The following is a 13324-nucleotide window of genomic DNA, read 5'->3' as shown; positions in this document are numbered from 1 at the left end:
TCAGTCGCATGCAGTTGTGTGATGGTTAGAGACTTAATTCAAACAGGTTTCAAATAGCGTCAGCTGCGTGTGCTTGTGTTCAAAAAGCAGTGATTTTTGTCACTGGTAGTTGTGCACATGACTGTTGATTGCTATTGTGTTATGGTATTGTCCTGTGCTTTATGCTTAGCCCCAAATCACAATCAATTCTGGTACGTTTCACATACTGGCAATAAAGTAATTCTGAAATAAGCAGCAAGACAATTCAAAACTGGTTCGATCACTGCAGTTTCAAACATTCAGGCTAAGAGATGACAGAAATAGCCGGGAATGAAAAGGAAACCATCTCACTACTTCAGAAACTACAAATTTTTTTTTGAAAGAATCGACAATCAAGAATGCATTTGCCAAAAGTATTGTATGAAGTAGATCAATTATCTGCACTAGGTGCCTGAGCTGATTTTGTCCATTTGCAATTGAAAGTACACGACAGCATACACTGGATGCATTCCTCTGTTGATAACTATTAAGAACTAACGGCTGATTTATACTTCTGCATAGTAACCTACACTGAAGCCTTCGTAAGTGGCCTGCGCCGTTGTGAGCATTTATACCTGTGCATTGGTGGGTCTGCGTCACTCTATAATTCACCGCAAAAACGCTAGTTGGCGGTGGGGTTTCTATGCCACTGTGTAGTGTTTCTTCGTGTACTTCAAACAATGGCCACTGAGCGCATCATGTTGGAGTTGGAGCTAATAAATATTGAACAAGAGTTTTATTGAGATTACTGCAACGCAGAAAAGAGAGAAGACGTCGTAGGAGATGGTATGTACGACCATTGAGGCAGAAGGATGGTGAATTTTCTGTGCTTGTCCGGCCACTGAGAAACATGGACGAGGAGATGCATTTCAAATATTTTTGGATGTCAGGAGGTAGATTTGACGATTTGGTTCATCGTCTCCAACCATTTATTTCGCGTCAGTGTACACACAGTATGCCTATAGACAGGAGGAAATGCAATGCTACCAAGCGGACCGATCACAGTTATTGCTGTCTACGTCGCTGCGACGCAGTTACATTTTTGGAGAGGTGCGTGTTAGGCTACGGTGTAGGGTACAGCGTAGGTTATGTAGCTACGTCGTACCCACGACGTTCATTTGATGCACAAGACTTAACAGAGTTTCATAGTACTGTAGTAGTATTGATAGTCATAGAAAACTACAGCACAGAAACAGGCTCTTTGACCCATCTTAGTGTTCAAATATGCATGAATTTCTTTTAAATACATAATTTCTTACTCAATTTATCTTTTTTATACACTTTAAACTATATCCATGTAACCTTAGCTAAGTGGGGCAGCCACTTAACTGGGCCAAAATGTACTGGTCCCAATTAACTGGAATCCACTGTATACTAAAATTCTATTATTTTCCAAAATAACTCAAAATAAAAATAATCAAATCCATAATGTGTCAAAGGAAGTCTTTCTGAAGTGGAACTGGGAAGTTTATCTACAATAATGGTGCACAAAGGTACCAGAACATACAGCTGCTGATGGCATTTGACACCAGCCAAGGGATCAAAGAAAACTCTAGAGCAAATCTAACAGTTCAATATAGGATTCTTATTCACCAAAAAATTTAAGTGAACTCTTGAAGCTATTCTTCAAAATTTACAAAAAAAAAATACAACATTCAGCAATATCTTCTCCACTGAGCACTATAGTCATATGGAGTGGGGAGGAGGAGCAGAGAAAGCAGCAGTGGCAAGAGAGGAAGACTAAGAGAAAGAGAAATCAGCATCTTCTATTAAAACTTCCTGCCCTCACTCAGCCAATTTTCTGGTTTAGCTCTTTCATGTTATTGCAACTTTCAAAGTGAACAATTCCAAACTCTTCTGAAGGCCTGAAGCTTTCATTCCTTTCAGAACCTGATCCAAAGTGGTTCAAACTCATTCTATTGTCATGCACACTCAACATCCTCTTCTCACTGATCTGCCCCTTGCCCTGCTTCAACAATTTCTCGTATGTTCCAAATGCATGTTATCTCTAACCAATGCTTCACCTCATCAATGCCACCTGTGCCTTCAGTCTTATCACTGAGAGGGAAACACGGGGAGCAAGAGAGCGAGATCTTTCATCACTATACAATTAACTAATAAAATTTTAATGGCCAAATTCTGCAGTTAATTTCTCTAACCAACTCAAACTAACACCCAGTAAGTAGCCCTCTTAAAAATCAGTATCTTTTTAAACTTATTGCAATAGTGTAGTTATTGTCAAGTACATGGCAGATCTTACAAGACAGATCCTGCACTTGTAAATTATACTTTTTAGTTTTGAGTAAAATACATCACTATTTTCCTGAAGCACAAGGAATACATCCTCTTCAACTGTCAAGTGACAGCACAAAGTCCAAGCATTCAATTTCAGTGTTGATTTGATTACTTGTAAAAATTTTGATGAATGAAATGCTCAAAATACAATCTGAATTTTGAAGGAACTGAAAAAATACTTACGATATTCGACCAAAGGGGGCAAAAGCAGATTTTAGATCCTCTGTGCTTATTTCTGGACTTAAGTCACCCACAAACACATGAAAATGATCTGAGAAGACAATTTCAAGCAATGAATGCACATCTTTAATTCAACTCAGGCCAACAATCTAATGATGTATAAACTTACATCTATATAAAATGTAAATCAGAATTTCTCTCCTAGTTATTTAGTAGCTGTCCTTTAGCAGTTAGCTTGACTAATTGGAACTCAAGACACTTTAATAAAAGCAAGTATCAATGAACAAAGAACTAGGCCAACTATTCGAATGAAGCACCTTAGAAATATTTGCACAGCCAGCAACATATCATGGGGAATTTGTCCTTCTCAAAATTGAAGTGTATTTTTTTGCTGATGAACAGAAACCGAATTAAAAATATATTCACAAACATTTGTAATTAAACATCATACTTTCAAGAAACTGAAAGTCTTCACCTCCCCAACCCCAACAGAGAAATGGCAAGCTGAACAAAGATTTGATCTGGCTAACCAAGTCCATATTCTTCTAAAACATCAAATTTTTTTTTAAAAAATGAAAAAAGTGCAAATGACGCACATGGCTCAAACTTTAAATGATCATTTACACAACCCAAATTCTAACACTTCTTGCACGAACAAGTGTCACATGACCTTAACATTATACAATTCAACAGTAGCAATGTAAAATTTAAATGATGCATCAGAGCAGACCAAAACATTTCAATTATCCAATCTAATCAAAGTGAGCAATGCTTGAACATCTCTTTGCGAATGTAGAACTCTACGATCCATGAACGTCATGCTATTTGCTGAAAGGTTATTAACTATTTACATTAGCCTCTAGAAAAAATGTAAGAACATAGCACTTACTAGTTGTGTCTTTCTTCTGGCTACTTGGTGTTGTTGCCCAATTTACTTTGACTTCCTAAAGTAATGTAAAAATTGTAATTCATTAATATCAGTAATTTAAACAAAAATGTATATGAAAACCTGAACAATATGGCTTTGTCTACATGATAAAAGATAGAAAAGTCCAAAACGTAATATTACACTGAGTTTACTCAAGGGGTCCAAAAGCTTTCATATGCTTTTGTCATCATTGCACTGAAACCAGGAGGTTAATTTGAATTCAGCAGCTATACATAAGATATGCTATCTTCCCAATTTTCTCTATGAGAAAAAAATTTGCAAATTGATGAAAGTTTCTGATATTGACCAATTAGTTTTGTTATAAAATACACTAGAAATATTGCTGTTTGATGTTGCCTCAAGAAGGCACCATCTATAAAAGGTCACCACCCAGGCCATGTCATTTTCTTGCAGCTGCAAGAGAAACAGAAGCCTGAAATCCTGCACCACCAGGTTCAAGAACAGCTATGTCCCTTCGACCATATGGTTTTTAAACCAACTCACACAGCCTATCATTACCTCAGCATAGTAACAAGACAACTTTGAACAACAATGGACCTTTTTTGGCTTCTTTGATGCTATGTGCCTGTGATGCTGTAATCATAAGTATATAACATCAGATAAAAATCATTCAGTAATGACTAAGTTTTTCACTGTATTTGTGCATTTGACAAACTTGATTTTGCCCCATGAGATGTTTTATAATGCTGTTGTAAAAATATAAAAGTATTAAATAGCAAATTCACTGGCCCTAAGCACTTAATTGTACATGCCTCAATTGTAATTCTCTCAATACTGCAAATACAATGCCATGCTTGAACTATACAATAGGTTTTACATTACAATTTTATATGCACAGTAAAATATTTATTTTACCTCCGCAAAATGTTTTAGTTATGCATTTTCCTCCTTACTTGCTGCATCCCCATCCTTTCAGCACAACAAGCTGCTTTGCCACTTATTGCTGTTCACTGTTGCTGAGCTTCAATAAGACACACTAGGATCAGGGTATTGCATGTCAGAGATCACAAGATTCTGGTGGACTGCCTGAAATACCTGATGAATGCTGATGCTTCAGAGCTGACTACAAATCCAGATTAATAGCACATTGAGATGTTCTCAATATCTATATTAATGGAATGTACTGTGCAGAAGCAAACTAACACAAGAATTAAGATGGATCATTTAAGGCATCTTCATATTCTTTTATTTACCTCAGGCATGCATGTACTTTTCCTTTCCTTACATGTTTTAATGCTATTTGGTTACCATTAAACTCTAGCAACAAATTGGAAAAAAAACTTAACATTCCCTTTGTCCTATCCACCCTTTCTCACCTTCTTTGCAACTGGAAACTAACTAGCTCCCTCTCTCATAATACTGATCAAGGGCCTTCATAAAAACTGTTTCTCTTTGCAGATGTTGGCTGCCTTGCTGAGCATTTTCTGTGTTTTTTTGGTCTACCCGATTATTTATTTAATTTTAAAAACTTTGCTGAAACTAGATATTAGATATCAACAGAGGAACATTTTTCAGACGGACATGCTAAGTACAACTTTAGATGTTCCTTGTTGAATTTTCTAATAGACAAACCTTGCAAAGGAAGCCAGTTTCTTCTAACCACAAATAGGAACCTGTTCCGTGTGGTACTGCATTATTCACATATACAGGTTTCTTCACTCACCCTTTATATACGATAGCTTACCTTACCCATTATTTTACGCCCATTCATTGCAGCCAATGCAGCTGCTGCATCTCTATGCTCAAAGAATTCCACAAAGCAATATGGATCATTGCTTGAATGCTGCAAAACAGAAAATCCAACAGAAGAGTTCACCCTTCTGCTTGCGGTTTGCTGAGAAGAAAAATTCATGAAAACTTAGTACAAAAGAAAGCAAACGAAATACTTACAGATCTATATTAAAGCCTTTAACTTTTTTTTTAGCCAATCTGTCTATAAACAAAAACAATTTAAAAGGAAATTACTAAACTTAACATAAAAAAAATGTAATACAGGGCTTCCCCTGGCTTTGTGTATATGAAATTTTATTCGGCCCTAAGAATCATTAATTTAAAAAAATCCTATCCTGATGGGTAACATCCAAAGTCAATGCTTTGACTTTGGAAGAATATAAACATTGCGAGGGTTTAACTTTTCCGATTACTGGAGCACTGATTGCTTTTGCCTACAGTAAGGAATGAAGGTGCCAACATTTCATCAATGAGGGGCTTTGTTTTGATTGGGGAAAAAAGATATGTATAACTACTACATGAACATCAATTCTTCTTCAAAGCCATTTAACTGTAAATTGGATTTCAGTTGAGTAGAGAGAGTCAACAGAAAGATGAAATGTGTTAAGTGAATAAATTTTTCTAGGCAAGAGTTTTCTTGCTTAAGACAGGGAATGCACGGCAGTAACTATGACTGGCCACTAAGGATCAATCCTGAACTGTGGCTTTATTAATATGAAGGAAATATTAATATATTGGAAATTAAACCTCAGTTACATGCTATTTTTGAAAACTAAGTTTAAAAAATTAGGCAATCTGCAGGAAGATTAAATAAATTAAGTGATTAGCTACATTACTCATTAGAAAATTAAGTTCAGCAAAGGAATAAATGGTCTAACATTGTTGGTTACAAGAATTAGTATGCCCACTAAGTTAAGGGTATGTGCATACTTCATCTACAAATTAATGAAGCCTCCAACAGTAAAAGGCAAAAAATCACAAAAAATATCAGTCATTGAAAAGTGAAGCACAGAAAGAGACACTTGGCCCCATCTAATTTGCAATGTCAACATCTGATGAGATAATGAGACTTCTCACCTTTTTGCAATCTCTTGTATGATTTTATTTTTCAAAATGGAACTTTATGAGGCATTTCAATTGTTAAATTAGGAACAATTACTTTTAGGTTTTCTAATTAAACTGGCAGCAAATTCAATGGTGATATCAGCTCCAAGGGTCAAATAGTTTTTAAATTGGTGTAATTATTGAAAACTCAGGGATGTTGATTTACATGTTGCATATCATTACCTATTTATACTCAAGTAGATAAGATCTAACAGATGTCACTGAATGTCCTTGATGTAACAATATTTTTGGAAGAAAAAATCTAGCTCACCTTAATGCAATTAAAAATATGGGAAATAAAAGAGATGACAAGCTGCATCAGAAGTTACAAGACCAGTGACAAGCAAAGTGAATTAGTCCACATATCTTATTATGACCAGATGGGCATTTAAGAGACCCCACAAGGATCAACACTTGGCTATTTGCTTTATAATTTTATTTCAATTCTAAACCCAAATATAGAGGGATGCATTAAAAAAAATCCTTCAAGATCATAATAAATCTGACCACATGGTTGGAAAACAATGAAGAAAATGCATAAGCTACAAAGATCTACACCACCAGTAAATTATGGAATAGCCTCAAATACTTTGTGCATTTACACTTGAGAAAGGTGGGAATAAAGAGTTTAACAGACACCAGTTTATACCAATGCTCAATGTGCATATTCCGCAGTTTATAAGCCCCTTACAAATAAATATTCCTGGAGATACTGTGATATAGCTGGCACACAATGTGACATTGCTCAAGTATCCACAGTACAGGAAGCAAAAATAGCAAGCTATGGTAGCCTTGCAAATTCTATAAACTGAAAAATGTTCTAGGGTAAATGAGAATTGATGGCAAATCACTCACTTTACAGACTTCACCCAGAGATTTTGCAGTAATTTGCTTTAGTTAACATATGTCTTCATAAACTTTGTATTATTAATCAACAATTGCTTTTAATAATGCTTAGAATTAAATGCTGACAGAGGATATTTAGGATCTAAATCAGCATGGCAATAATGCTGTAACTCTCATGTATCACACTAGGCCAGTGATGGTGAACCTGTAGCAGGTGCAAAAATTTTGCTGGCACAAGTCATCCAGTACTACCTCTCAAATTCTTTAAACCTTACCCATAATAAAAAGATACACAAGGATTAAGTTATCTGCCAAATAAAGCAGTGAATACTTTTTTTTACAACTTGAGATCAGTGACATGTTTTCAAGGGAAACATCTCGCAGTTGGGGCCAGCTAACAGTTGTGAGAACGTGATAGTGGCTGGCACATTTTGAAATCCTCGCAGATTTGGTGTATGCATCTGCACAGTAAATAGTTACAACAATACTATTTAGAAAGAATTTTTCAATTTTTAAAAGATTAATATTGATAATTTCAAATGGGTTTTACAAAATGTTTCATTTAGCAATGCAGCATGGAATAGGGTCTTCCAGCCATTTGAGCTGCCCTATCAAACCTCAATAAGCCCAATTAACCCTAACCTAATCATGGGATAACTTACAATAACCAATTAACCTAACTGGCACGTCTTTGGACCGTTGGAGGAAACCAGAGGACCTGGAGAAAACCCAAACATCCCATGGGGATTCAATCTGTTATACTTTTATTAATCGTAAAACAACAAATACATGTAAATAAGGAGCAGGTCTAATATTTTTCCTTGAAAAATCCAGATTTATTACTAATTAATCAAAGATAATCTCTGCTCAAAATTACCACGGCATAAGAGAGAATTTTTTTTACATCACCAATTTCAGCATACACTCTCTAAAACGTTTGCCACCCCTGCTCTGGGCAATGTAGTTCTCAATCTTTGGTATGGCCCACCAGCCATCCCACACCAAGACAGAAGAAATTAAACAGCAGTGAAAGGAAACAGTTTGTTTGTCCCAGTTATTTAAAAGAGCAATCCAGATAATCCCACTGCATCATATCTTCACGTTTTGTCCTTGAGTTAGATAACTGCCTCTGCTTAAAAAAAATCCTTGACAAAGTAACTTGAACACAATGAAATTTCTAACTTTTTTCATAATGAGACCAGAGGAAGTGCATCACCATGAACATGACCTAAAAATATAAAAACTTCTGCTTCAGGCCAATGCTTTGTCGGAAATGTTCCTAATATTTATTTTATATTTCTTAAGGCTTTCAAAAAAGCAAATTACAAAATAAAACTCAGTGCCACTCATTATAACTGGTGATAATTTCCCTGAATTCATTATTATCTTTTCTAAATATAACTGGTGTAATACTGCCCAGGCTTGCATATCTAGACAGCTGGGATGCAATATCCATGGCCAACTCATGACTGACAGAAGCACTCACCTCACTCCATCACAAATTATAACCGATTCTGCTAAAGTACATTATAGCAGACACCTTTGTTGATGCAGAATAAGCTAAATAACCAACACTTAAGATAAACTCATCCTTTGACTGTAGTTATAAATTCAATTCAGTTAACCCAAGCTTGAATTCCCATGTGGTACTGAGTTCTGCAGTGAAATAGCTTTATTCAGGCTAGGGTGATAAACTAAATCCTCAACAGTCTCTCATAAAGGTTCAATGCGCAGGTGGAATTGCAAAAAAGCTCCCCAGTACTTGGGCATTTATTGCTCAACAAACATCTAAAATAACTGCTTTGATTAGTTATTTCATTGGGATTTGGTTTTCCACAAAGTATTTGCAGTGTTTCCCTACAGTACAATACTGATTATGCCTCAAGTACCTCTTCACTGGCTAAGGGATGACCAAGAAAAAATTCATACAAGTGTATTTGTTCTTTAGCACATGGAAATATTCCTTCTGCAAAAATGCACTTCTGCTTGATTACAAAAAAAGATGGAATGTGTTTAAAATTAATCCACTACAAAGATGCAGCTCAATTTCTGCATGTACTTATCCTACCCTCCTAAAAGCCAGGGAGGAATGAGAGTGTAAAAGCAAAACAGATGGTTGTTGGATTGCAAATTTAAAAGGCCTAACATAATCACTTCATTTCATAATGATAATGCCATTCTAAAAAAATTCTTGCCTATCTTTGTGTTATCTTCACTACAGATGTTTTTGCTAATACTATACTGAAGGACCAAATTGGAGAAAATACTTCAAACAGACTGGGTGGCTACATAATATTTTAAAGTTAAATGCACCAATGTAGTTCTGACGAAATACAAAATCTCCACTTTCTCACTATCAGCCCCACCTGCTAACTAATTACCAGCATCAATATGGGGGGGGGGGGTTCATGTCAGATAGTTACAAGCACTTCAGAAATAATTTTAGGTGTTATCCACATTGGTCTACATCTCAACAGCAAGAATATTCATAAAGCTTTCTGTGTAATTTTTCTGTTAATAATGAAGCATTTGTGTACCAACAGTAACTACCTTGTATTTGATAAAATGCAGTCAGTTCTTTATATTGTCTTTATGGAAACGGCACCAGTTATAATGAGCTAATGCACTCAAATTATTTACAAATAAAATATTTTACTGAAAAACTGTAGGTATATTATATGTAGCACAAACTGCAATGTTTTTAATTAGAGCATCAGAGGTATCAAAAAGGCCTGATATAGAATATTAAAACTGACTCAATTTGACCTGCTCCATCAAACAACTACATTAACATGAGAGTACAGTGATTTCTTAAATGTGAGGAATACTGGGGGAAATGTGGGCAGTTCAAGGAATCTTCATTCAATATACACTCTTCCAGCAAAAACGAAGTGAAGCAAGCTGAAAATGAAAAAACTAAATGAAACAAGCTGTGGAGAGAATGAGTTAATATTCAGGATGACTTTTCATCACAATTTCTGGTGGAAGATTACTGACCTGACATATTAACTATTTCTCTTTTAAGTTGCTGTCTGAGTTCTTAAATAGGAAAAAATGCTGGAAATACTCAGCACTATCTTTTTGTGTATTTTTTTATTACTGCACAAAGTGGTAACTGTTGTGTGGACAAGCAATTTGTATGTCACATTCAAGTAAATATAGTACAGGTTGAACACCTCTTATCCTACATTCCAAAATCCAAAAACCTTAGAAATCCCAACTAATTTTTTAATATAATTGCAGGCATGATATCACAAATAGAAAATTCCACAAGATGGCTAGGAAGGTTCTAGGGTGATGCGCAGTTCAGTAAGACAGTTCTGAGAAGTGACCTCACATATGTAATGAATAGAAGTTAATGAAAAATAGAAAAACACCACATAAAGCAGATCATAAAACAAGCAAAGATCTATCATGGTAAACTGAAGATTGAAGTCAATTGAGAATATTCAATAGGCTGGTTGCAGAAATTTAAGAAAAGGCATGTCATTACATTTCTGAAGTGTCTGCTGAGCACTAAAATCTCACACAAAAACAAGTCAATGATGCCGATTGTTTTTATACCTTACATAAAAACTTTTAAAAAAGGTAAAATACAAATACAGTGTACTGTAACCTTTTAATCAAAACACAATTGTAGGTGGAGACTGAACACCTTGTTGTTGTTGATCAACAACTGACTCAGGTACTCTCTTGCTGCAGTGCTGCCTCTGTTACCCTGCACACATTATATTTTCATTATATTAAAGATATATAATATTTTTTACTGTTAAGTACATATGTATGATGAACAAATGTAAGACAGACTGCTTACTGGAGGTACATAAATTCAGATTCAGAAATTATGGTGATCCCAAACTGTCTCATTAAATATACCAAATTCTGAAAAAAAAATCCAAAATATTTCCAGCCCCAAACATTTCAGATAAGGGTACTCAACCTGTATCCACTCTCACCTGCCACCATCACTTTATCATCCACTGATAACATCTATAATATTACTAACACAATCATGCATTTCTAGTTCACAAATTAAGAATTCAGAAAAAGTACATATTTATCTTTTATTTGGAGATACAGTGTGGAACAGACTCTTCCAACCCAACGAGTCATGCTGCCAGGCAATATTACTAGCATTGCCAGTTAGTACATGAAGACCTCTCCAAGATTATTGATCTTGAAGTCAGATATGAAACCTAAAATAAAATCATAGTCAATTTAATATTTTGTCTTCTACAAGGTAGAATATTGATCCCATGTGCAATAGTAATGAGCTCTGTCTGGGCTTCTTCATTGGTGAAAGAATTTCAGGGATGAAAACAAACCCATGCTGTAAAACAGAAAGGATTACATAGTTCTTGGGACCGGGCATGTAACAATGCTGTCATCTTACCTCTGTAATCATTTTGCAACTTTTGCATGGACCAATCTGACTAAAAAGTTGAAGTATGAGGGCTTCTGTCACATCTCTGGAGAGGTTACCCACGTAGCTGGAAAACAATGACATCTTAATGTTACAACTACCTGCAACTTTCATGATGGTATACCTTCCCGTAGCTTCAGAATTTACTTAATCCACAAGAATCATTTTGGCATTTTACAACGTTCCCAACTGAAATGTGTTATATTTTAATCTTCTTTTCCACTGTTGTGTGCATCACCAGATACTGTACTGTAAAAGTACAGTAAAAAACCTTATTTTGGTAAGGGGGGGCAGGAAGACCCCAAAATAACCTGAGCTGGGCAACAGGATAATGGATCTTTATCTAATAAAATGCTGAAAATCAAAGAAAAATTAAAAAAATATTAAAAATACATTTACACTAAACTAAATTTTCATATTTCAAATGCAGCTTCACAACTAATATAATAGAACCAAGGATAGCAGTCTGGAAAGTGAGCAAAACAAACTTAGCTAACAAAAGCATTATGTAAGCGCATATACTCATATTTCCAGAGAAATCAGATACATGTCCGCAATAGCAGCGTGGCCAGATTTCCATCCCAACAAAGAAATAGTAAATTATCAAACTCAAGTACTTTTACTAAGCGAATATGAAATAAAATAAAATAAAGCAAGTTTTACAGGTAGAGAAGGGATGGACTCTTAGGCCATTAAGAGATGGGTACATTTCTACACTTAAAGTCAGGGGAAAAAAAGACGTGGCAAAATACCAGTGAGCGGTTAATTTCCAGTTTTACTGAAAACAATGACATGCCACAAGTTAAGACTGAGGGAAAGTGTCCCCACTTGCTGCACTGTTGCCCTCAAGGAGAGGGAAGGAAAGTTTTCCCTCACCCCCCCCCCCCCCCCCACCACCCACACGCTCCCCTCGGCCTCCCCAGGAGGCTGATATCCGGCACCTCCCGATCGCGGTCTGGGCCAGCCGCCGACTCTCCCACCTCCACTAATCCACTCCAAACAGGTGGCTGGCATGCCCGCACCCAAAGGCCCCGGATCGTCCGGCTTCCTCAGGGGGAAGGAAGGGAGGGAGGGAGGAGCGAAAACGAGAGGGAAAACCCGGCTCCTCGCCATCTTCAAGCCCCACGCACCCTCCTCTAAATTACGTTCAAGATACCCTTCCAACCGTCCAGCGAAGGGAGGACAGCCGCCGTTTTGTTTATATTTAAAGGGGAGTGGGGACTTACAGGGTCCGCGGGTACGAGTCGTCGTCCATGTCTCACAAACCGGCGACCGCCGTCCCGCTACGCGCCGAGTGAGCTCAAAATGGCGGCGAGTGAGCGGTGAGTCAGCCCGGTCGCTGCGCATGCGCCGCCGCCTCCGAGCCTCGCAACCTGTTGGTTGAGTGTCCCAACTCCAGCCCACTCCTCCACTCGCGCCTGAGGGAATCTCCTCCTCACTCCTATTTCCCACCACCCAATTCCAGACGAGTCTTCCGCAAAACCTCACTTGCGCAAGCCTATCAGTTTCATGCCTTCATTTTATCCTAATAAACTACATCTCCCAGGCATCATGCCCGAGATTGAGACGTCCCTCATCTCCCTCAAATAAAACCAGGAAACTGAAACGAAATAAATAAATGAACCCTACACCCCCCCTTTTTTTAAAAAAGAAATCCCGAGAAATATTGCCACGGCGAATTATTTTTCGAAGAGCACCCTTGAAATGGAGTGAAAGAGAAAGCACTCAGAGGATCTCGCAGTCTGTAAAAGAAGGAACAGAGTTCATGTTTTACCTCA

The 13324-nt window shown here is 36.8% G+C and overlaps 1 protein-coding gene across 3 annotated transcripts in view; it reads right to left on the bottom strand.

Moving 5' to 3' along the window:
• tial1 (TIA1 cytotoxic granule-associated RNA binding protein-like 1) overlaps positions 1-12910 on the bottom strand; it is a 30841-nt gene extending 17931 nt beyond the window's left edge. The window contains exons 1-5 of one of the 3 annotated variants that reach the window (XM_073027709.1): positions 12773-12910; positions 11517-11613; positions 5127-5276; positions 3383-3437; positions 2497-2584 (exon numbers count right to left, since the gene is read on the bottom strand). In XM_073027709.1, coding sequence (XP_072883810.1) covers positions 2497-2584; positions 3383-3437; positions 5127-5276; positions 11517-11613; positions 12773-12801 — 419 coding nt within the window. In that variant the 5' untranslated portion in view covers positions 12802-12910. Of the gene's footprint in view, positions 1-2496; positions 2585-3382; positions 3438-5126; positions 5277-5332; positions 5352-11516; positions 11614-12772 lie in introns of those variants that run through there. The other 2 variants (XM_073027710.1, XM_073027712.1) reach the window with 2 other exon arrangements.
• Positions 12911-13324: the final 414 nt, after the last annotated feature.

Source organism: Hemitrygon akajei, chromosome 23, assembly GCF_048418815.1.
Source record: "Hemitrygon akajei chromosome 23, sHemAka1.3, whole genome shotgun sequence".
Taxonomy (NCBI): domain Eukaryota; kingdom Metazoa; phylum Chordata; class Chondrichthyes; order Myliobatiformes; family Dasyatidae; genus Hemitrygon; species Hemitrygon akajei.
The sequence above is the reverse complement of the archived record's forward strand: the minus strand, read 5'-3'. Positions and strand labels throughout refer to the sequence as shown.